This window comes from Myxocyprinus asiaticus, chromosome 22 (genome assembly GCF_019703515.2).
Source record: "Myxocyprinus asiaticus isolate MX2 ecotype Aquarium Trade chromosome 22, UBuf_Myxa_2, whole genome shotgun sequence".
In the NCBI taxonomy this organism is placed as follows: domain Eukaryota; kingdom Metazoa; phylum Chordata; class Actinopteri; order Cypriniformes; family Catostomidae; genus Myxocyprinus; species Myxocyprinus asiaticus.
Window position 1 is genome coordinate 31,835,298 of NC_059365.1, and position 26,574 is coordinate 31,861,871.

General features: G+C 38.2%; 1 protein-coding gene across 2 annotated transcripts in view; it reads right to left on the bottom strand.

The window, feature by feature from the left end:
* LOC127413035 (follistatin-related protein 5-like) overlaps positions 1–26,574 on the bottom strand; it is a 251,700-nt gene that overhangs the window by 69,492 nt on the left and 155,634 nt on the right. For both annotated transcript variants that reach the window (XM_051649838.1, XM_051649837.1), the window contains exons 7-9: positions 23,686–23,852; positions 12,015–12,135; positions 5,103–5,264 (exon numbers count right to left, since the gene is read on the bottom strand). In XM_051649838.1, coding sequence (XP_051505798.1) covers positions 5,103–5,264; positions 12,015–12,135; positions 23,686–23,852 — 450 coding nt within the window. The remainder of the gene's footprint in view (positions 1–5,102; positions 5,265–12,014; positions 12,136–23,685; positions 23,853–26,574) is intronic.

Here is a 26,574-nt window from a genome sequence, read left to right on the forward strand (position 1 = left end):
TGTACGACAGGGGAATTTGCACCGGGAGATAAGGTACTTGTATTACTCCCCACATCGAGCCCCAAATTACTCGCCAAGTGGCAAGGACCCTTTGAGGTCACACGACGAGTGGGGGATCTTGATTATGAGGTGAAGCGAACTGATATAGGGGGCGCACGTCAAATATATCACCTCAACCTCCTGAAATTGTGGAGGGAGGCGGTCCCTGTGATGTTGGCTACGGTAGTTCTGGAGAGGGCAGAGCTCAGGCCAGGGGTGAATACAAAACACAATCATTTCACCCCGGTCACTTGCAGAGACCACCTCTCACCGTATCAGCTCACAGAGGTTGCCAAGTTGCAACAGGAGTTTGCAGATGTGTTTTCCCCTCTACCAGGACGTACAAACCTCATCCAGCACCACATCGAGACCGAGCCGGGGGGTGGTGGTACGTAGCCGTCCCTACCGACTGCCTGAGCACAAAAAAGAAAATTGTCCGGGAAGAATTGGATGAAATGCTCGATATGGGGGTAATAGAGGAATCCCACAGCAATTGGTCCAGCCCAGTTGTTCTAGTTCCTAAGAGTGATGGGTCTGTATGATTCTGTGTGGATTATAGAAAAGTCAACGCGGTGTCTAAATTTGACACATACCTAATGCCTCGCGTTGATGAGTTGCTCGATTGGTTGGGCACTGCTCGATTTTATTCCACACTGGATTTTACAAAGGGTTATTGGCAGATCCCCTTGACACCAATATTCCTTCAGCCTTCTCCACACCGTTTGGATTACACCAATTTGTGACGCTTCTGTTCGGTTTGTTTGAAGCCCCGGCTACATTTCAGCATCTCATGGACCGAATCCTCAGACTGCATTTGGCTTATGCCGCTGCCTATTTAGATGACATCATCATTTACAGCAATGATTGACAGCGGCACATGCAGCATCTGAGGGCAGTTCTGAGATCGCTTTGACGAGTGGGACTCACAGCAAACCCCAAGAAGTGCGCAATTGGGCAGGTGGAGGTATGGTATCTGGGGTTCCTCTTGGGCCACGGGCAGTGCGTCCCCAAATTGACAAGACTGGGGTGATTGCGACCTGCCGAGGCCCAAGACCAAAAAGGGGGTGAGACAGTTCCTGGTGCTGGCTGGCTATTATAGGAGATTCATTCCTAATTATTCGGATGTCACCAGCCCGCTGACTGATCTCATTAAAAAGGGAGCTCCAGATCCGGTCCAGTGGACAGAGCAGTGTCAACAGGCGTTCATGCAGGTTAAAGCCGGCACTTTTACATTCACCCGATTTCTCTCTCCCTTTTGTCTTGCAGACAGACACTTCAGACAGAGGGCTGGGGGCCGTACTCTCACAGGTGGTGGAGGGGGAAGAGCGCCTGGTGCTGTACATTAGCCGCAAGCTCTCCCTGAGGGAGACTGAATTACAGCACCATAGAAAAGGAGTGTCTTGCCATCAAGTGGGCAGTCCTCACTCTCCGGTACTACCTGTTGGGGCGGGCCTTCACTCTCTGCTCAGATCACGCCCGACTCCAGTGGCTCCACCGCATGAAAGCTACCAACGTGCGGATCGCCCGTTGGTATCTGGCTCTTCAGCCGTTTAAGTTCAAGGTGGTCCACAGACCGGGAGCGCAGATGGCTGTCGCCGACTTCCTCTCCAGAAATGGGGGGGAGCGGTAGACAGGCCGGATGTCTCCCCAACCTGAGCTAGATTATGTTTAACACCTGTCTCTAATTCCAGTGAGCATGGGGCATATAAGTAGCCATGCCACCAGCAGAGAGGAGAGAGTGTCTGGCACAAGGAAGGCCACGGTGATCCTGAAGCTGTTGCGTTTAATCTATTGTGTTTGTGAAGTTGATGTGTTTAAGTAACTACATGCCTGTGAAGCTGATGTGTTTGAGTGACTACGTGTCTGTGAAGCTGTTGAGTTTGTGAAGTTGTAAAGCATTCAAGTGGCCAATTAAAAGTCTTACCTGAACCTGGAAAACCTGCTTCCCTGTGTTCTCCTGCCCTTCTGCTGTGAAGCTGTGTTACAGAGACAAAGAGCGTTTTATAATGTTCTCACGACTCCATACCGCAGTAGCCCAGTCTAGTGCTTTCCTGCCAGCAGTGATACGATAAAGGAAACACGAGCTTCATTATTGGGATACATCTGAGGTAGTTGAGATAAAAAGAGCTCACATTGCAAGAGAAATCCTTGACACTTACTGGGTGATCCATCAAACTTCTCAGCAAGTGAGAGTCGAGGATGAACAGCAGCTGTAGAGTGTGTTGTGCTGCTGGCTGAGTTGCTTGTGGAAACTCTCATCGGAGATACCTGTGGTTTTGACTGCACAGATTTAAAGAGTTCTTTTGTGATAGAGGTGAGCTTACCCAGCTGCTCTTGGTGACTGGTAAGCATTTCTGCTTGTGCTGCAACAAGCTCGTGTAACTGTTGGAAGGCTGCTAGATCTAAGTTGGGCGAAGTCTTCTGTAGCGAAGACGCCGGGGCAGTTGTGTTAAGATCCATGTGCAGTTTAATAAACATACGAACAGTACAACAAAGTAGCAATTAAAAGGATTAATGACAAAACAGGCAACGGTCCGGTACACAGGAGACAGTCCAAGAAATGCAAACCAAGCAAATCCGAGAGACAGCGGGGTAATCCAATAAACAGGCAAAAGGTCCAAAAACTCACAAGCAGGCAGGGAAATACGATAAACAGGCAGGAGTCAAAAACACGCTCAGACTAGGCAGAACAAGGCTTCGCATATGGATAATATGATATATGGGATCATATGAAACAGGTGAGTGAGTAATCAGTCTGAGCAGGGGATTATGGAAAATGTAGTTCATGAAGGGAAAGCTAGAATTCCGGAGATGGAGACCTCTGGCGGCGTTCTGGAGAGATAGCAGATGCTGCAGGTGTAACCGAGGCACTTACAATGGAAGTGAATGGGGCCAATTTTTGGAGGTTTTAAAAAGAAATGTGAAGCTTATAATTTCATCAAAGAACTTACATTAATTATTCTGTTAAAACTTGTCTATTATTGAGCTGAAAGTTGTTTAAATTGTCATTTTTACAGTCATTTTATGGTTTAAGGTTTGTTGACATTGCATCATCATGGCAACGAAGTTGTAAAAGTGGCTATAACTTTACACAGAAAAGATTAGTAAGTGATTTTACAAAACTAAAATCATGTTAACACGCATATTGTTTACGTCTTGTTGCTATCCTTTTAAAACAGTGCGTATTTTAATGTTTACGGATTGGCCCCATTCACTTCTATTATATGTGCCTCACGGTAACCAACATTTTTGCCTTTTCTCAAGAAACGAAGGGACGAGTCGAAATTTTTTTTTTTGTGGTAATCATCATTATGCCACAAATGCTGTCGATTGTGCTTTACTTGTATTGAACCCGGAATAATCCTTTAAAGAAGTAAAGAAATGAAACAGAAAAAAAGTCAAGGTTGATGGAACACCGGGTCACACCCACCGATGACGTGGATCAAAACAGCCAGTTAACAGTTTTTCTTTTCTTTTTTTTTTTAACCCCCTTTTCTCCCAATTTGGAATGCCCAATTCCCACTACTTAGTAGGTCCTCGTGGTTGTGCGTTTACTCATCTCAATCCAGGTGGCGGAGGACAAGTCTCAGTTGCCTCCACTTCTGAGACCGTCAGTCCACGCATCTTATCACGTAGCTCGCTGTGCATGACACCACGGAGACTCCCAGCATGTGGGGGCTCATGCTACTCTCCGCGATCCATGCACGACTTACCACGTGCCCCACTAAGAGCGAGAACCATTAATCGCGACCACAAGGAGGTTACCCCATGTGACTCTACCCTCCCTAGAAACCGGGCCAATTTGGTTGCTTAGGAGCCCTGGCAGGAGCCACTCAGCACACCCTGGATTCGAACTCATGACTACAGGGGTGGTAGTCAGCGTCAATACTCGCTGAGCTACCCAGGCCCCCGGTTAATCGTTTTTCTGAGAGTTCACGCTGGTGAGCTGTTTTCAAACTCAAAAACACCTTCTATTTCGACAGATTTAGTTCAAAATGATGACACATCTTTCTTCGATTTCACTAGACATTTATTGGGGCCTTTAGGGTGTGTTTCATTTAGAAGTGATCATCCCTACTACACTCTATTCCTTTCAAAGACTTTACCTTCCACTGTGAGAATTCTGGAGGGCTGAAAGGTGTGGAGCTATAAAATAATTGTAATTTGGAACTCAATTTTTAAGTTATTTTTATTTGAAATTCAGTTTGGAATGACCATACATCTTGGCTTCGAAGATTGTTCCTCCTTCAAAGTGCCCTATGAAGGCATCATTTATGCCCTTTTAAAAGCAGTGTTTATCACTGAATTTGACCACTCCCATCCCTTAACCATCCTTAAAACCCATGCATGGTAAACACATGACAGCAAAATTGATGTCAGCAAACCCAAACACGCAAAATGATTGAAAGGCAGAGAGAGTTTCTGATTGGCTAAAAAGGATGGCTCACTCTCCTAACACTTTTTTTGTTTATAGAGTCTAGAGCTGTCACAGACACAGATGGCTCAAGACAAACATTTCAGTGATATCTGTCAGGTAATTGGGACATTTTATGTGGTATTTAAAAAAAAATACTTGCAGCACCTTTAAAGGTGAAGTGTGTAATTTCTGCACCACTAGTGGCATCAACCTGAATTGCATTCTGATTTTTTGAGTGTCCCACTGGGGCCAGCCAAAATAACATTCGCTCAACCAATGTTTTGAGTTTAGGGTGAGACTACCTCATTTGTTGGCCCAACTGGGAAAGTGTTTAAAACTTTCACATTTTAGTTGGGTGCTGCTAGTTGCGTAAAAATGATAAACTTCCCCTATAAAAGCATTAATAAATGCCTTAATACATTGAAGAATATTAGAGAGTCTTAATTTTAAGCTATCATAAGTGTTTTAGATATCTATTGAATCTGTCTTCCTGCACTCTTCAATGCACATTAAAATGCAGGAAGTTGGGAAACTGACTGTTAAGAAAAATAGGGAGGTGAGTAGTTAAACGATATGAAGTGTTTCATGACTTATTGTTGCACTGTTACAATTGTAAGAAGAAAGGTTAAATGGTATTTTGTTTTACCCTGAAGTGTGAGTTGTTTGGAGAGTTTTGTGGTGATGTCCATTCCGTTCTTCAACCATGAGAGCTGTGGGTCAGGGATGCCCTCAGCATAACACCGCAGACTGGCTGTGACCCCTGGCTCACGTGCCTGACTCTCTGGGTAAACCCGGATAACAGGGGGTACTGTGAGAGAACAGTGTAAATAACAAAAGAGTAAGCAGAGTGAATGTTTAGATACAGTATACCGTATACTGTATAAATATATATATATAAATGTCCTTTATTCTTTTGCCTTACATTGGTACAGTACTGATAATGGGACAACGACATTTAAAAACCTGTATATGCCCCAAATTAGGTTCATTAGTATGAAAACAGTACAAACTGCACATGATGAAATGAGCTGGAGAGAACTACTGCAGAGCTATTATCGATTTGTAAATCAAGAATCGCTGATTTCCTCAGACATCTCTTAGGAAGAGAGAAATGACAACCAGGAACAATAAATAAATCACCTTTCTAATCTGTATTTAACCAGTTCACTTTATTTAGAATTTTCTCTCAAAAAAAGGGTGGAAGTTATTAGATAGTGGTGGCAGGGGCATACTTGTAGCACACAAGGGGGCAGATTTGCTTCAAAGCACAAGAAGTAGAATATGAGACTTCTGCCCTCTGGGACTCTACACTCTTAGAAAAAAGGTTATTTGGGGTTCTATATAGAACCTTAAGTTTCTTTACTCAGCTCAGAAGAACCATTTATTCCAAAAAGGTTCTATTTACAAATATTTACAGAAAAAAAGAACTTTTTGCAGAAAAGGGTTCTTTGGGTTGACAATTGCTTAATGTGAGTAAGTATGTATGTATGTATGTACTGTATGTGTATACATAAATTACACTATTGAAAGTTTTGTTTATAAATTGTTTTGAACACTACACTAAATTATTTTTGCTTTTGCGTTTAATACTGCAGAAAAATAAAACTTTTACAATGTACTTCTACAGCTTTGGGTCTGATTAGAAAAGGATAAACGATCAGTTCCAATATCCTTTCTCTTTTAGACGACATGTTTATCTTAGTATTAAAATACAGTCTATGGTATAGTTTATTATTGACTCATAATTCACATGAGCAAACAACTTCTAAAACAAGCTGTATTTCCCCCTCCTATCTACAGGGGCGGATTTAGGCATGGGCGACATGGGCAGCCAGGTGCGGCATTACAAGTTTGACCATCTTCATACAGATAAAACACAACACACCTATTCTTGTAAGCTTTAAAATGTCATTTAGAGAGATACCAATTTCTTTGTTTTTAATTATTCTTGCATACTGACAGCAGGTTTAATAAATGTTTCACATACTTACAGGGATCAGCACATTCATCCTTAACCTGATATTTCATATGATGTCCAGACACTTCAGAGAGTGCAGAGAGTCGACATTAAACTGATGACATGGAGATGACTGAAGTGAAGTTTTGTTTAATTTATTGTATCCAAAAGACCTCACTCAGTTTGTCAGACCAGTGGCAACAAAATTATTCTGTATCTTCCCCCGTGCTAAAATTGTTTAACGGCTTTTCATGGATCATTTGTTTTTATTTATTTATCACAGGATAAGCAATTTATCTACAGGAGTCTGCAGTTGCGTGTAAGTGTGTTTATTTCATTGTTTTACTTTGTTGAAGAGTGGTATTCATTGCTAGACTTGTGCTGTTTGTTTACTGTCTTGAACTCGCGTCGCTTATATGTAGGTTGGTGTGTGTGTGTGCTATATTGTTTTGACAGGACTTTGCCAAGATCTAAAAGTTGAGTTACAAAAATTCAAACCTAATGAAAGGAATAGAAATCAAACTATAATCCAAAATTGCAACTGAACTTGATAGTAGGGCTGGGTATTGATGCCAATTTCCAGGGTCGATGTGATTCCGATTTTGATTCGATTTGATTAGATTCCAATTAATTTCAGTGGATTTCAGTTATAATGTTCCCTTTGCTTACATATGAAAGCAATTTGATTATACCAAAATGAAATACTATAATTTAGGTCAAAGTTATTTTAAGTTCTTAAATAATTATTCCAGACAAGTAAGTCAATAACAAAATAAAAACAATGAAGCAAATTACAAACAATAGAAAAAACAAAACAAAACAAAACAAAACAAAAAAACAGAAAACAAAACAATAGAATAAAGATACAATTTAAGAAAACAGTGCTTTAAGTAGTGTTTAAACAGCAATATCAAGTATTAAAGTAAACATTCAGAAATTGCAAAAAGTAATGAAATGTTACACAAATGATAATAATACATGAATACTTTATAAAGCTACTAAAGTTAAGAGCAGTGAGTTTATGTTGGTACACAACATCTCCGTCAGTGTTCTCAGAGCACACATAAATAAAAAATCATATCGCTTAAATATAAATTTTTGTATTAGTTTAAAATCCAAAAATATCCACTCACAAATCTGAGGGGGCACAGACATTTATTTTTACCCTGAAAATATTACAACATTGCAGGAGAGAATGCCCCCTTTTTTTAAACAGTGAGGTTTTATATAACTTTAATTATCTTCATTGTTGCTAGGGGTTGGAGAGGGACAGTATAAATTAAAAAAGTCTTTAATCAGAGTGAAATAATTTCAGTCTAATGAGAACAACAAAAGAATAAACAATGTTCTCTTTCTCGTTCTTTACTAAGCTTAACCTAGAAATGACATGTAATCGCTACAAAATAACTTTTCTTTCTCTGTATGTGAATGTATGCCTTTATCTTTTCCTGTGTGCATTTTATTACCTGGGGATCGACTTGAGATTGTCCCCAGTGTGAAACGCATCAGACCTGACAGCTCTATCACAAAATTCTCATGGCCCCTCATCTCCTCCAATCTCCCTCTTTTCATTCCTCTGCCCCTACTTTTCTTTGTTTTGCTCTGTGTTGATTTTCTGCGAGAATCAGCAAGTGTTTTGGCTTGGGAGTGTGTAAGCCTGCCATCACTGGACTGGATAAATTCCGTGTGTGTATTTGTTCCTCTGTGAAACTGAGAGTCAGAAGTATTTGTTCATGTTGCTCTTCGTCTCTCTTGGTGTGCGGACGAGTCTATTACATGCGACACAGAGAAGTGTGTGTTATTTTTTCAGTGCTTTTGTGTGCGCTTTGGTGCTGATGAACTTTCAGTGTTCTCGATCAGAGTTTCCTCCCAATTTCACCACCTCTGAGAATGAGAGAGCAGGTTTCTATGAACCTGTCCGACCCCTTTCATTTCACTTTTCATTTCCTGTGCTCTTCAGAGGCAGAATTATTTAAGAAGTATTTAAATACAAATAACTACACCCCCACAAACATATACATGAATATGCACACTGTACAGTGCACCGTTGAGATATACATCACAGAGAGGTTTATGATATATATATATTTATTTATTTATTTTTTCCCTGTTTTATTCACTCCACTTAACAGTCAAGCGAAACCCTGCACAGAAAACAAAGCAACATCATTATTTTTCCATTATTCTAAATAGAAAAGGCGTAAAGGACAACAATTTGAAGTCAAAAGGTTGGGAGTCATTTGCCATGTGCAGGAAATGAATCAAAAGTAGTGTGCCATAGAGAGATTTTAATGAATGTTTCAAAATTAGCTGAAACTACAAGATGCAATAAGAAAAATAACCCCCCTCAAACTTTTTTTTTAACAGAAAGTGAACTAGCAGGCAGATGTTTAAAATGTGTATGCTACATACAATACCTCATCATGCTACAATGTACAACATGTTAAAAAGTTTATATTGCATTCATAATTACATATTAAAGTAATTTTTAAAGTAATTTTCTGTATATAGTATGTATAATACAGACAATTTTAAACCAATATACTGCAGAAATAGTAAGAGTAGTATGTTACTTTTATTATATTATATTATTATATACTTTAGAGCTCGGGTACACGTACCCCTGGGGGTACGTGAGGTGACAAAGGGGGTACGCAAACAACATTCTGAGATTTAACGTTCTTTTAATTTCATCACAGTCTAAAACAACATTCAAACCCAGTTCATGTATTTCTCACTGACAAAAATAATTTTGTGTGGCCTCTAGGGTAGAAACACCAAAATGGCTGTGTCATAAAGGTGTCAAAAAAATGCATCTACTCATGCATCGTGCATCACAGAAGTATATTTTTCGCCAGCCCAGCACACTGCTAGGTGATGTAGCTTAGTGATAGCAAGTAAAATGAATACTTCACTGTTTTACCAGACTCGCACATGTCAGTCGTCCGCGGTTTAAAACGTAATTTGTATTTAAGTTAAGATGCATAGGGAGTTTTGATTCTGATGGTATAAGTTCATAAGCTTTGATGACAGGTGTCAGACATCAGGTGCCGCCAAATAATTTTCCACATTCACACGCAGTAATTTTCACTCACATTTGCTTGCAAGCTAGAGACCTGTTTTTACATTGTTGCAGGAAGTTTTTTCAGCAAATGAACTCTAACAGTGTGAAATGTGACATAAAAAATCACCTTGAGCCACTGACATACACAGAAGGAGGGCTGCAGGGGCACAAGCAAATGTAAAGGTGCCCTTTTAAGCAGAGGTGCCTTTAAGGGCGTGGAGATTTAAGCGGAGCAACCCCCCACACACATACTTCCCCCGCTCTACAACTATTGGGCCAGTTTCTATTTCAAGTCCTTGGCAGATATCTCTTCACACACTGTCCATGTCCTTCCGCCCCAGCCCCTGCTAAGGTCTGTGCATGTCACTGCGCCTGACTGCACAATTGCACAAATAATTAACTGCAATGCTCCAAGTCGGCCGACAGTGCCGTATCTACAATGATGCGCAATTACAGGCACAGAACCGAACGCTATTCTTGCGTACCGCGACGCGATGAGGGGGGAGTTTTCAAGTTGCAGTTATATAATATCTAGCATACCTGTCTCAATTGGTAAGCCATTTATTCAGTATGTAAATGATTAATATAACATGTACAAAACATGTAAAAATATAACATGTTTAATATAAGGGAGTTGTTTTACAAAAATAATTGTGTTAAATAGACATCTTTTCAAAATACCTTGTGTGAATGTTACCTATGCATTAGAGAGGGGTACGCGAAAGGATGTTGAATGTTTGGAGGGGTACACCACTGTAAAAAGTTTGGGAACCACTGCTTTAAAGTATAATGCATTATAACACAAGCAACATCCAATTTTAACACAACAGAAGCTAATAAAATTAATCGTATAAGTGCTGTTATGCAAAAGCAGCATAGCATAAACAGTAAAAAGGCTTTATGATGTGATCATATTATAAGTGGTCTTTGCCTGCTTTAAATAAAGTTACAAAAGCAATATCTTCTTATAAACAGGAATAACATAACCTTGTAACATACAATACATTGCAAGTCAAACTTATATAATGGAAGTTATTTATAAAATAAGTCTTCAAATAAGATGCACAAACATTAAAGTTTATTGAACAGAGTACATAATAGAATCAGTTAGATGTTTTATTTATTTATTCTTGGGTGTTTACATGTGTGATCAACATACATATTTTATTTTAGACAGAGAGAGTTTCTGATATATTTTAACCCTGAAGCTTTACAAGTGTTTTTCGTAATGTCTAAAAAATTACATTGAATGTGTGTTATTTTGTATTTTGTGCATGTGTACTGTATATAACTTCCAGAATGTTTTATAACCACTATATATATATATATATATATATATATATATATATATATATATATATATATATAGATGTTTACAAGAAGACAATGCTTTTGTCACTTTTCTTAAAGCATACCCACTAAATATATATTACATTATATATATTTATATATATTCCATTTATTTAAATATATATTAAACTTCTACAGATAAAATGGGATGTTGCTTGTGTTATAATGCATTATACTCTAAGGTATAACTATGAATAGGTAAGTATTATAATGTATTATAATTGTGGCAACAATTATTTATGAGAAGTTATAACACATTATAAAGTGTATTATGAGACATTACTAATGCATTATAATGCCTTTACAATGCATTATAAATGTGGGCTTCACAGAAAGTGTTACCAAAATATATTATATAACTTGACTGATCAATTGATTATCCAATGAGCACAGGGATAGCAGTCTCCATTTATTGTGCATGTCTCCGAAATCTGAGCTAGTCAAGAGTGACATTACCTAAAATATTATATCATATACATTTTCTCTGAAGAACCCAGAAGCACGGTTACCTTCTGTGTGACATCACGGTTGCTTCATCTCTTCCATGGCTCTTATTATAAAGCATAATTAAGTTAAAGTGGGACCACTCATGCCTTTGCGACTGTCAGCACAAAAGGGGAACAGGTGTCACACCGAATTCATTTCCCATTTCCTCCCAGCTCTGTCCAAATACAATTGCTAAGCAACAACTCTGTTGTTCAATACAAGTTACAATTGTTTTTCATCCAATTAAAATGTGATGTTATCTGTTAGGGGTATTTGATTGCTGTGTGTTACATGTGTCCATGAGAAATGGCTCTGGAATAGGTAGTAAAAGTTCAAGAAATGGTGGGAAACTCAAATTTCAGCCACAGAATCTAAAGGTTGCAAAAAGACCTTTTAGCTTTTAGAAAAGAAGTGGTGTAGCTGGCATAAAAATATTTAAAATAAAACACTTTTGATTTAGCACAAATGCACATCCTTGATGTTTCTAGTAAATCATTTATTGCTTCTTCCTAACCTCTCTAGTTTTATTACAAAATATGCAATACGATACAAAAGGTTGCACTATATTCTGTTCCAATACCAGCACTGTTGTATAATGATTTTTGTGTCATTATGGTAAGAAAAGAGTGTTTGTTGATGTCTTAAAGTAAATCAATTTCTGTGCATATGCTGGGAAATATGCTTGCACATACATTACATACCATTAACTTGCAGGGTATGCATCTGGAAAAGCTGCACGTAACCATCTGCATGACAAGTATAGTTGCCCATGTGTGTGGTGGTGACCTTGGTGATGTATAGGGATCCATCATCTCCAAAATCCTGTTAAAATATACACAAAACTAAAGATTAAGACACACAACTGCAAACAACAGCTCAGAGATGTATTGTAAATTGCACTCCTAAAATCATGATTAGTTTAAATGCATGAATCTGCAAATAAAAGAGTGGGAGTACAATCAAGCATCCTGATACTGGACAACAGAGAGAAAATATAGTAGCTTGCAATGAAACTCTGTTCAATGGCACAGCGAAACAAAAAGACAGAGGGACTGAAACATTAAGAGAGATAGTAAGAAAGAAAGAAAGACAGAAAGCGAAGATGCAGACGGTAAAAACAGGGTAATCAATAGGAGCAGATTGCAGTGGACATTTGCATCATTTCTGCTGCAGGGCATCATTAAAAAACTACACACACAATATTCCTTTTCTCCACACACTGCCTCTGAGAAAAACAACAAACTTACAAAGCCTACAATGTATGTATGCAGGAATATGCCATAGCAAATGCATTCTAAACAACTGCCTTATATGCAAATTATATTTGGAAAAATTATATGACATATTGCTGCTGTAATTCATATTTCATACACTGAGTCTCCTTCAAATGTGATCACATGATCACAGGAAATCGACATGCTTCTTACAAATGTTCATGTAACCTGAAATTGACCCCATACTGCCGATTTCAAATTTTATCACCTTTCCCTGTGGAACTACTTTCCTTATCAATCACATGTTCTGGTGAATGGTGAGCATGATCCAGAGGTTGCATTTTTGCTCTAAAATTAAATTTTTACTCCACTGACAGTTAGGTATAGTGTTAGGGTTTGGGTTAGGGAGTATGGTTAATAAAATATGCATTCCTTTTGACTGTATTAGATAGTTTACAACTAAAAATACAACTCACTTTTGGTGCCACCCTGAAAATCAAATCACTACCCCCAGTGGTCGAAGCTGGAAGTGTTGTTGAATATATGGGCATAAGTGAGTTTCAGTTCCTGCATGAAATGACCACGGAGTGATGCTAAAAATGAGCAGTATTTTTAGTTGTAAATGATGTAATACAGTCAACAGGAATGCATATTTTGATAACCCTAAGCATAAACCTAACCGTCAGTGGAGTAGAAATGTAATTTATGAGCGAAAATGCATCCTCCGAACATCTTATCCGATTTTTGTGAGAGCGCTATTTCTAAGAACCAATTTTCATGCCAGGGCAAAACACAAGCGTGGTGGTGGATGGGAGTGTTTGTGATATCTGTGTGTGTATGTTCACAAACTAGGGGTGTATTTTATGTAAATGAAATGGCAATAAGCGCAATTTGCTATTTTTCCTGAGAAATAGGTCACTGCACTAAGATGTTTCAAAAGCACTGTTCACTGCGCAAAGTCTAAATTCAGTTCCTGCATTTGCAGTTTGGAGATTCCAACAGCAGGTGGTAATAAAGTCCATATTCAAACTCTGAAAATACAGTGGAACATCAAATTATGTCTATGACGATCACTGTTGTAAATTTTTACGAGATTTGTGTTAAACTATCTTTCGGTCATGGTTTATTTATCAATTGTCTTTATTATGTTTATATTTACAATTGTATTTATGATCTAATTTATATTGGTATTTTTCTAGCTGTTGTTGTAGAGTGATTTTTAAGTCTGCATAAGGGGCCGGTGGAAAAAGTTGGAGAGAGTAAAAGGTTTGGATTTGGATTTTTTGACCACTTCATTATTTTTATGATATTTTCAATTTGTTTGAAGTGTAATTTGAATTTAGAAATATTTTTGTTTAAATGTTTTCGTTTCAAAAAATGAATTAAATTTTTCAAAATCAAGATCAATGGGTAGAAGTGCATTCTGATACAATCACTATTAAAACTACCATATTTCTATTTTTCTAATTCAATGCATACAGTCCATTTACACTACCAACTTCTTATTGCGCTGTCTTTGTTTACTGTATATCGCTGGTGCTTGACAGGGAATGAACTATATAAAAGGACGCAGACGGTGCCAGAGAAGAACCTCAGAATTAAATTGTACATGACCCAGCCCATTATCGCTTTGCGCACACAATTTCGCCAAACCCACTTGTGCTTAGATCTAGCGCATGCTTGCACGTTCCACTGTTTTTAAAAAGCCACATAGTAAAACATCTATTATAAAAGCACATTCAATGAAGAACGACAGTTTGGCTGAGTGCTACTATGCACCAAAATGCAAAACTCTGCTCATTATAGGTCACAACCTTTAGCTTGCCAATAAACAAGCCCCTTTCATCACTACGTACTCTTAATGAGTGAAAACAGCAGTAGAGAAAGAACGTTTTATAAAGATAGAGGAGCCAATGAATATGAAATGAAATCAGATTGCACGAAGTCATTTGAAAGTATAATGACAAGAAAGAAAAACAGAAAGGATCAGTGGGTAGAGCAACAAGCAGCATCAGAGAAAGCAAAGGCTGAAAAGAAAACGGCATCAACGTCCAAACAAAGCCCCCATGAAGCTAATGAATTCACACGCCAGTATTTTTGCAAGGTCAACTGACCTTGAAACAACGAATCAGCACACTGACATCCTGATGCCAAGAAACACACAAGTGTTCCTCCAAAGATGATTCAGCCGGTTCTGATTAAATCTGTTAATTTGGATTTGATTAGGCAGCATCATCCTGATAAAGTCAGAATGATGCATCAAGATTGAAACTTACTTGCACGTTCATTTACTTGTTAGTCTGCAATGCAATTTGTGAATCTTATAAGGTCACAGAATGCAGACACTTTTAAAGTGTGCACCCAGAATGAGTAGTAACTAAGTAAACTTAGCTATATTTTTTAGTAGTGTGACAATAGCTCAGCTTATTTTCAAAACAATCTCCATTTTCCAATAACTAGTGGTGTAGCGAGACAAAATGCTACATTGCTGCTTTTATGTGACATTATATTCCACATGCAGATTTACAGCCGAGCGAACTGTTGCAATAATTAAACATGCTCTCCTAAACTGACCTGACTGTCCCTCAAGTGCTTTGGGAAGTGTGATTTATTTGAGATCAATTAATTAAAAAAGAAATAACTTCAAATAAATAAATAAACAAATCACACATTTCTTCTATGCATGTCCCTGCACAACTTTTTCTTCTTCTTCTTTTTTTTGTGAAATATTTAGTTAAATGCTGCTGTTCATCACAGTTATAAATAACTGTGTTTTCTAATTTTATTAATCATATTGGTAACACTTTATTATAACTTTCATTTAAAAATTATTAACATACATTATATAATGCTTAACAGATCATTAGTTAATGTGTATTCAAATAGTTAGAAATATAAGATAATGCTCTTGTTAATGTTTACTGATGAATTTTTATTAACATTAACTAATGATCTGTTAATGATGCATTATATACTGCAAATTTAAATACTTGCAAATTGTATTAAACTTTCATTCCATTATGGCCTTGGACTTTTTAACATCTACAAAGGATTTTAACAAATGTTATATAATGATTAACAGATCATTTGTTAATGTACATTTGAATGCTTACAAATGCCATTAAATGTTTTCATATATGATTCGTAAATGAGATTATTCACTTTTTCAGAAATTATTAGTTTTTTTTACGATATCGCATACTATTCATGTTCACAAATGATTTATTAATGTCAAGCCAATAATTAACCAAGTTCTGTAAAAGGCACACATTCACTGCTTGCTTGTTATGGTATGTATGCATGCTTTTACTGTTTACACACCTTTACAAATCATTTAGTAATTATCTGTCCATATTTCTGCAGGACCCAATCTAAAGATGAAACTATTCCTCCATTGTAAATGTTTATAATAGGGATGCACGATATATCGGCGGCTGATATGTTATTGGCCGATAACCGGGAAAATCTAAATATTATTATCGCGCGATAATTAATTACTGCTGATATTTTCGCAGATAATTTGTTGCAGTTTATTTGCTTGCAGCTGAGAATCTCTGACTGCCTGCAGCATCTTTCCTTCAGGCAGGGACTCGGGCAGTCTCAAGAGACAGTGCGCGTGCACACACACAACGAGAGTGAAATACAAGCTCATGTTGCTCTGTAAGGATTATTTTAACATCTCTGCACCTTATTATGTTGTTTTGAGGCTCGTTTTATTTATCTGCTGTAAGTAACAACATGCCATTTCCCATATTTTGTTTGTTTTATAAGGCAATAAACGAAAATGTGACAAAACTATGTATGTTACTTGGGGGCAATCAATTTAGTTTAACATAAACAAAATGTAGGAAATAGCACATCGTTACTTACATAACATTTACACTGGCTGCCAAAAGTTTGGAATAATGTACAGATTTTGCTGTTTTGGAAGGAAATTGGTACTTTAATTCACCAAAGTGTCATTCAACTAATCACAAAATATAGTCAGGACATTAATGATGTAAAAAAACAGCACCATCTCTTTTTGAAAAAAGTCATTTTTTATCAAATCTAGACAGGTCCCATTTCCAGCAGCCATCACTTCAACACCTTATCCTTGAGGAATCATGCTAAATTGCTAATTTGGTACTAGAAAATCACGTGCTATTACATCAAACACAGTTGAAAGCTATTTGGTTCAGTAAATGAAGCTTAACATTGTCTTTGTGTTTGTTTTGAGTTGCCACAGTATGCAATAGACTGGCATGTCTTAAGGTCAATATTAGGTCAAAAATGCCAAAACATAAACAGCTTTCTCTAGAAACTTGTCAGTCAATCATTGTTTTGAGGAATGAAGGCTACACAATGCTTGAAATTGGCCAAAAAAAAAAACTGAAGATTTCATACAAAGGTGTACACTACAGTCTTCAAAGACAAAGGACAACTGGCTCTAACAAGGACAGAAAGAGATGTGGAAGGCCAGATATAAAACCAGACAAGAGGATAAGTACATCAGAGTCTCTAGTTTGAGAAACAGACGCCTCACATGACCTCAGCTGACAGCTTCATTGAATTCTACCCACTCAACAGCAGTTTCATGTACAACAGTAAAGAGAAGACTCAGGGGTGCAGGCCTTATGGGAAGAATTGCAAAGAATAAGGCACTTTTGAAACAGAAAAACAAAAAGAAAAGGTTAGAGTGGGCAAAGAAACACAGACATTGGACAACAGATAATTGGAAAACAGTGTTATGGATCTTAATCCAGCTAGACTGTAAGGTGCGTGAGAAGTGCCCGACAAGACAGCCACATCTATAGCAAGTGCTACAGGAAGCGTGGGGTGAAATGCCACCTGAATATTTGGATAAACTGACAGCTAGAATGCCAAGGATCTGCAAAGCTGTCATTGCTGCACATGGAGGATTTTTTGATGAGAACTCTTTGAAGTAGTTTAAGAAGTTCTAAAAATTTTTTTTTTTAAAGTTGTAATAGTAATTTTCCACATTATTAATGTCTTGACTATACATTGTGATCAGCTGAATGCCACTTTGGTGAATAAAAGTACCAATTTCTTTCCATAAGAGCAAAATCTGTATATCATTCCCAACTTTTGGACATTTACATTTATTCATTTGGCAGATGCTCATCTTAAGGAGACAGTAGTACGAGAAGTACTGCATTACAAAGTTTCAATTGCATAAGAATAATAGTGTCCAAGACAGATTAGAGTGCAATCATTTTTTTATTTTTTATTTATGAGTTCATGGTCAAGTGCTCATTGCGATAGAAGAACAACATTGCGATTAATACAAACCTGGATACAACCTAACACAGTGCATAGATATAGAAATAATTCTCAGAGAGTGAGGTGAGATGGCTAAAAACACTAGTATGTTAGTGAAATGAATGTGCTTGTTGTATTTTACAAGTTGAGACTTTTCTAATGTAATGACTCATGACTGTTAGATCTGTATGATGTTACCTATTCTCATTATGATTGTTGTGTTCAGATTTGATAAGTTATACAGTGGAACTGTCAGAGATGAGGGCTGTAACATGAGTGAGATGCGCATAAGCACAATGCAAAAATGCACACATAATTACATAAACCACTGCTGCACTTGCAGTCTAGTTGCAAGCATATATATTACACCATGTATACAGAGATTATGGATTGTATTGTATGTTTGGTTGTTTAATGCTCATTACATGCTGTTAATTTATCACCTCATTTTAGTTTAATGCATTATTACAAGTTCATTATTTTCTCTCTGTGAGCGAGTCATCAGGATTACCGTAAACACTCATATAAATGGGCATTATACAGTTTATGCAAGTGTATTGTCATTCATTTGTCATTCAAATCAGCATTCATCTGTAATATAGGCACATTTTTGGTTCATGTTACTTCCGACAAACCTTAAAAAGTCCAATTTCAAGCTTTTAAATGACACATATTTTTCAAATGAGAATCTTTTAATGAATTAGCTAGCAGTTCCAGGTTAAATATTTAAAAATTATATATATATATATATATATATATATATAAATATCGGTTATTGGTATTGGCCACAATGAGCTTTGAATTGTCGGTTATTGTATTGGCTCAGAAATTCCATATCTGTGCATCCCTAGTTTTTAAAGGTTTACAAATAATTATGTAGTACCTTTATGGGCATTGGATTTTGTGCCACTGTAACATATATTATGTATCCGGCTGGAAGATCATAATAATTCTATCTCAAATTCTAGCTCCTTCCTGCAGATCCTAGATAAAGGTTTGCCCACAGGTTATAGTTAAGTTTCTTACTGATTATTTGAAGTTTGAATGAAAATACACACACACACACACACACACACACGTACACACACACGCACACACACACGCACGCACACACACACACACACACACAAACTCTTTCTTTTGTTTTATGTATTCAGGGAGTAGTTCATAAAAATGCCAGTGTGAATTACATCCCATGATGCAACACTCAGCAAGCACCCTCATTTTTTATCAAATTAATGTGCATAAGATGTGTCCTTAAATATAGACTGGATTTACTGAACTAAATGATAATACCCATAACTATACTTGGATAAATGTTATTTCTGACAGTAGACTAAAGGTAAACAATCTGAAATTAATTTAAATACAGATTCAGTGGGGTCCAAAAGCCTGAAATCACTAGTAAAAGCCCTTTTTTTTTTTCATTCTTTTATAATTTACAGTAATACAATTTTTATTTATTTATTTATTTATTTATTTAAGCAGTATTACGCAAGCAGTACTGCTGTTTTACTTAATATACATCTGTGATTTGGCCACAGGTAATCAGCACATACAACTGCATTGTTGGGAGAGTAATACCGAATATCTTCTAAAACAATGTATTTGTAATATACTGTGTAGAAAGAAAGAAAGAAAGAAAGAAAGAAAGAAAAAAAAGAAAGAAAGAAGCGATTCAGTGATACAGGAGGCATAATAGAGTTTCCTGTGGTTAAGACTAGCATGCAGCCATAAAGCTTGCATGATGACAATAAGTGCTCGGCGAATGCAATAAATGTTTTTCTTCTTATTAGAGAATGTTCTAGTTTAGTTCATCAAGCTCTGCTGTCCTGAAGGATGTGGTTCTGTAGAGCTGCTGATTTAATCAGGCTCTCCGCTGAGTCTTTAGATTATTCATAGAGATGCTACCTTTGCAAGATGCTATTACTGTAAATCAACATGACTGACCATTGCAGAAAGCACTCTCCCATATTTGCAGTTATTGTGTGTGTATGCATTTCTGTACACATGAATGAGTACTGTATGTGCGTCTATGTCGGGGTTTGTGTGAGCATGTTCGTGTTTTTTATTATGTTCCAACTGGTTGATGTTTCTCTATGTGGTAAGGTCTGTAGGGTGAAGGTTCTGAAGATGAATCTTGGCAGCCAGAGGCTCCCTCCTCATTTAAAAGGCTCATAAACTGTTAATGTATCGAGGACAATACAGAGGCCAGTGATATCTCTGACATTTATTGACTCAATTGAAGAATGCCAGGCTTTCGGCTGGTCAAATACACACAGTAATAGAAATTACTTAGTTCAGGAATGAAACAATGAATGGCACAAACTGATAGGTTCTTTGAACTTGTTATCTGTTAGCCTGTTGGCTCACATGTGGTAAGCTGATAGGTACTTTGACGTGTAATCAGCTTGCATACTCTCTCTCTCCCCCTAACATTTAAATTAGCTCAGTTTGCAAGTAAGCCAGTTTCAGTGCAGCGCGCTGTGAGAGCTTTCTCTAAAACCCTCCACCTCCGCAAGTCTAGATCTTCTACATGGGGATCGTATGTACACTATCGGTCAAAAGTTTTGAAACACTTGACTGAAATGTGCCACCATATTAATTTATTTCATTATAAAACTTTATAAATTTTATAAAAATAAAAAAAGTTTTTGAAATTGATGACTTGGACCAAATAATAAAGAAAAGCAGCCAATAAGTTCCCAACATAGATGGAAACTATCCTTCAATACTGTTTAAAAAGCATCCCAGGGTGATACCTCAAGAAGTTGGTTGAGAAAATGTCAAGAGTACATTTCTGCAAATTCTAGGCAAAGGGTGACCACTTTGAAGATGCTAAAATATAACACAGTTTTGATTTATTTTGGATTTTGTTTAGTCACAATATAATTATTCCATAGTTTTGATGACTTTACTATTATTCAAAAATGTTAAAAAATAAATAAAGAATGAGTGTTTCAAAACTTTTGACCGCTAGTGTAGATAAGGTGGTGTAGGTATTTTATTTGTAAATAGAGTGCCGATGGTCCAAATGGGAGATAGGTGGCGGTAATGCACCAATGGGTGTGTGAACCGCCGTAAAACAGCAAGAAGAAGAAGTGGCGAAGTCATGCAGTCAGTGACGGACAGACATGATCATTTACACAGCTGTTGCATGAGGTAATTAATTAAGTCGGGCAAGAAATTCAAAGTGTGGGATCATTTTGAGAGGGTAAAGGGTGTCTCCAAAAGGTGACATGCAAACTCTGCAGGCAAACTTTCGCCTATCATTCATCGACCTCAAACGTTAACTTTAGCAACTTAAAATGGCCGCTCGCTCTAACGTTAGATAACCTAGATAAATATGCGCTATTAAGCTTATCCAAGTTTTAATAGGGAGTGGGGAAGCTAAATTAGTACCTCGTTTACTGCATGTTTAACTTAATGTGCATTTCTGTCTATAAATTAACAAAATGTTCAGACAGTCTCCTTGCTGGTTTTTCCAACACATTCGGAATCATTACTGCTTTTGCCGTGCGTGCGCTTGTAAAATTTATATTTTAAAGGTTCATTATTACGGTTTAGTATTTCTCTGTAATGTAGAACAGTGTTACCAATGTTACTTATAACATTCTTTCGCAGCCCTGGCACTCAAACCATTTTCTGATGCCCCCCAAAAATATATATTTAAGTTATTAAATTAATATCATAAATGTGTGACAACTAGTCGACTAATGGCTTAAACTAACGACTACTAGTCGACTAGGAAAATATTTGGTTGGGGGCAGCCCTACTAAAATGACATGATCAAAAAGTATATGTACATTTATTTTATATTTATTTTTGTTAAATCCATTTTGTTATTTTAATTAACTTTATTATATATATATATATGTCACTTGGTTAATTTGGACTTTTTTTTAAGTGTGACTTGCAATGTTTTATTTTACTATATATTATTTTACTATTTTGATGTCATATCTGGGACAAAATGCAGTGTGTTTTGGAATACAAATTTCAAAAAGCTTAAAGGGATATTTCACCAAAAAATTATAATTCTCTCTTCATTTACTCATCCTCATGCTGTCTCAAACTTGTATGTCTTTCCTCCTTCTGTGGAATACAAATTAAGATATTTTGAAGGATATCCATACAATGTAAGTCAATGGGGTCTAAAACCTTTAAGCTCCAAAAAGGTATGATACGATCGCTTTGGGTGAGAAACAGACCAACATTTAAATTCTTATTCACTATAAATCTTGACATCCGCAGTTTTCTTGGTGTGTTCCTGAGAGAAGCTTGTTCACACACTTCCTTGCGCTTGACACATGTGCACGAACCAGACACAGTGTTGCCAGGTTTGCGTTTTTTACACCCTGTTGGGCTATTTTCAAAATGCACACACAAAATAAAATAGTAGAGTCGTGGGTCACAAAAATGTATATGCAATCTCTAATTGAAATATAATGATATCGGGATTGAGGAACTGGCAACCGTGTCAAAGAGTCATCATCTTGAAGTGTGAGCATCAACCTCACTCTGTGAGGTTTTACATTTTGACTTAAATTTTGGTCTGTTTCTCACCCAGAACAATCTTATCACTTCACAGGACATGGATCAAGCCAGTTGAGTCGTATGGATTAGTTTTATGCTGCCTTTATGTTCTTTCTGGAGCTTTAAAGTTTTGGACCCCATCATACATCCATCAAAATATCTTCGTTTGTGTTCTGCAGAAGAAAGAAAGTCATATGGGATTGGGATAGCATGAGGATGAGTAAATGTTAAGAGAATTATCTTTTTTGGGTGAATTGTCCCTTTAAGTGTCCTAAAATTCTTAGGGCCACACTGTTTCTGGGACTAAATGCAGTGTATTGAAAAGGCAGAAATGCGATGCACTTTTTTAAGTACTCATGTTTTAGTCATTTTGAAAACTATTCACGCATGGACGCATGCAGCTTTAAAGGTGTCTTTAAGAGACACTTTTCAGTGTCTTACAATAAATTTGATAATCTCTTGTGCATGGCTACACACTCACAAATCCACAAATCCCCCTGTACTGATGCAAATGTATAAACTTCACATAAATGGTCAAACATAAATTTATGTAAATACATCATATTAGAGGTAGATACAAATTCCTCCATGCAGCATATCCCAAGAGAGATGAATCATATGTTTTGCATGCTCTTATAATTTATTTGTGTGTAATGTTTAATTATATTGTAAATTGCACCTCCCCTCTTTAACAGTTGCATTTCGTATTGGCAATCACTGCCAAACCCATTTAGATTCTCTTGAGCGTTTATCTCTCCCCATTTACACTAATGTGCTTTCAACAGAGTTGCAGCCATTTCGAGTGATGTTTTGTTGCTGTGTGAACATTTAAAACATTACTCATATCTCAATTTGGTATCATGAGGCCAAGCCCCCATCAGCTTGAGTTGATTAAAGTTGCTTTAATAAATATATATATCACAACTTTAGCATGGCACAACTTTGTAAGGTGAAAAAGCCTGAAAACTGAGAGACATTGAGGATGTATACTCTTCTTTAATTTTATCCCTTAATGTCCCTTTTATGGTTTCTGTATTTCAAATCCCACCTGGCTTGGATCTCTTTGTTGAATGTTTCACTCTAAATTCCATTACTTCAAAGGCATAGTTGAGTTGAAAGCACATTAAGAGAGACATGAATTAGATTGAACATCGAAAGATCTCACACCATGTCACATCAATTACAAACTAGACTGCAGTTGAATGTGTGTGTGTACTGAAATTCGCCAAATTTATTGGCTTGGCAGCAATGCCACTTGCTTTTCAACAGCCTTAACAAGGTAGTTGATCTAAATGCTTTCCAGACAACTCACACACACTCGACCAGAGTTGAAATGAGATGTGACGGGCATGTAACTCACGTTAATATCCTCTAGCTCCAGCATGTTGAGGGCATGGTTGTTACGTCTCCAGATGATTGGCGGCCGCTGGTTACCTGTGATGGCACATGTGAGCACGGCGCTCTGACCCACTGTTACCGTGGTGACACTCAGCTTCTGGTCTTCAGGAAGGCTGAGCTGATAGACCTCTGAGAAATAAGAGAGAGAGAGAGAAAATGTGGTTTAATTTCCTTCATCCTTTCTTTTCCATGTAAATCTATATTATGGTGTCCACATAAGCCAACAAAATCTATTTCTAGCTCACTTATCCATCATGGTTCACAGAAAATTATTACATTTTCCAACTCCTGTGAACTTTTGTTCAGTGATGTGCAATGCTACAGCAACTTCCTGTGATTTCCAGTATGTGTGAAGAGCTATCCAGCTGCATTTCTAAGCCGCCATATTGCCGGTGTAAATGTCACTTCCTGTGACTCATAGCACTTCATTAAATCAATAAACCACACTATAGACACTTATGAACAAGTGCAGTTTATTAAACTAGACAAAAAATTGTATCAATGTGCAAAGAGCAGCTCTATGAATGATGCTTGTGCCAATGCATGATCGAAACCAAAGAGATGAGAGTATTACAGTTCAAATTCAAACAGGCACCCAAACACAGACAAAGCGCCAATTCAGGGAAATAAATCTGATCTCTTTATTTGTTTCTTAGTTCTTTGAATGAAAAGATGACACAGAATTTCAAAGGTCATCTGTTTCCTTTACCGAAAACTGAATATTTAAAAAATGTTGCCAGTTACAGCATACTTTGGAAAAACTATGACGTTAGGACAATGAAAATGAAATCAGATTAGTGTGAATATAGCCTTAGACTCATGTTGTACCCAGCTGCCATTTCAATTTCACTGAATGGGAAAAAAGATGCAAAGAAAGTTAATGGTGTCTAAGATAAACTTTCTGCCTAACATCTCCTTTCATGTTACATGGAAGAGAAAAGTCATATTTGGAAAAACATGAGGATGAGTAAATGATGACTGAGTTTTCATTTGGGGTGAACTAACCCTTTAATATTAACAGACGCTTGATAAAGTAATTAGTGTGACTGGTGCATTTTCCACGTAAAAGTGCAAATAACTATGGACCAGCTTTAATTCCAACCAAACCATTTATATAAGCATCCAGCAAGTTGAATTTTGCAGATAAGATTGAAACAGGGTGGCTCATTGAGCTCCAGGCTGAGCTGATCGCTGTGAAAAGTGCATACGTATGGAATCACTGTGTGCTGCCCTGCATTCTTAACCTCTGATTTAGGAGGACTGGGAGCCCGAAACACCTCTGGTCTTTGAAAAAAGGCCAATGGGAATTGGCGAATGGTATTTGCATACCACTCCCCCGAACGTACGGGTATAAAAGGAGCTGGTATGCAACCACTCATTCAGGTTTTGTGCTGAGGAGCCGAGACAAGGTCCCGGCCATTTCAGCGGGTAGTCCAGCGTTGTGGCAGGAGGGACACAACGTCTCGTTCCCTCCATCAGGGAACGGAGGTTACGAAAGTAATCAGGATGTTCCCTATCTGTCACTCACTCGATGTTGTGTCAATGTAGTGACACTAGGGGTCCCTATATGAAATGCCACAACTAGCTGAACTGTGTTACGTGAACTGGCGGTGCGAGATGGGCAGACTGCTGTGTGCCTCGTAGCCAGCGCACCAGGCTGACACGTAACCTCCCCCAATGCTGTTATGAGCGTTGAACGGCCCTTTGGGGACAAGTCGACTGCTCAAAAGATAGGGACAGGCTAGCCCAGTCGTGGCCTCTTATCCTCTTTTTTCTCTCCCCAAAAAAGAGTGAAATTTATTAACCGACTGGGGCCATCAGTGTCTACGTCGGGGGGGTGTCACTCCCAAGGGGAAGACACAGTGGAGACCACACCCCGCCCAGGGGTTGGGGGGGTGGGGGGGTGTGACACGGGACAACATGTATGCCACCGTTGCCGTGTTGTCTCTCCGAACTAACACATGCTTGCCCTGGATCAATGGCCGAAACCTCCGCAGGGCGAGTAGAATTGCCAACAACTCGAGGCAGTTGATGTGCCAACGTATCCGCGGGCCCATCCAGGAGTGCCCCAGCCCATTTTGGAGGCGTCTGTCATAACCACGACGTGCCTGGAGACCTACTCTAGGGGAACACCTGCCCGTAGAAATGTGAGGTCGGTCCAAGGGCTGAAGAGGCGGCGACAGACCGACGTGATGGCCACGCGATGTGTCCCACTGCGCCATGCCCATCTCGGGACTCGAGTCTGGAGCCAGTGCTGAAGCGGTCTCATATGCATCAACCTGAGCGGTGTGGCCACTGCTGAGGATGCCATATGCCCCAGGAGCCTCTGAAACAGTTTCAGTGGAACCACTGTCTTCTGTCTGAACGCCTTCAAAACAGATCAGCTCCGACTGTGCAAGCTCGTTCGTGAGGCGTGCCGTCATCGAGACTGAGTTCAACTCCAAGTCGAGAAAAGAGATGCTTTGAACCGGGAGAAGCTTGCTCTTTTCCCAGTTGACCCGAAGCCCTAGTCGGCTGAGGTGTGAGAGCACCAGGTCCATGTGTGCACACAACCCATCCCGAGAGTGAGCTAGGATTAGCCAGTCATTGAGATAGTTGAGGATGCGAATGCCCACTTCCCTTAACGGGGCAAGGGCTGCCTCTGCGACCTTCGTGAAGACGCGAGGGGACAATTACAGGCCGAAAGGGAGGACCTTGTACTGATACGCCCGACCCTCGAATGCAAACCACAGGAAGGGTCTGTTTCGAGGTAGAATTGAGACGAGGAAGTACTCTTCTTCAGGTCTACCGCTGCGAACCAATCTTGATGCCGGACGCTCGCAAGAATGCGTTTTTGCATCAGCATCTTGAA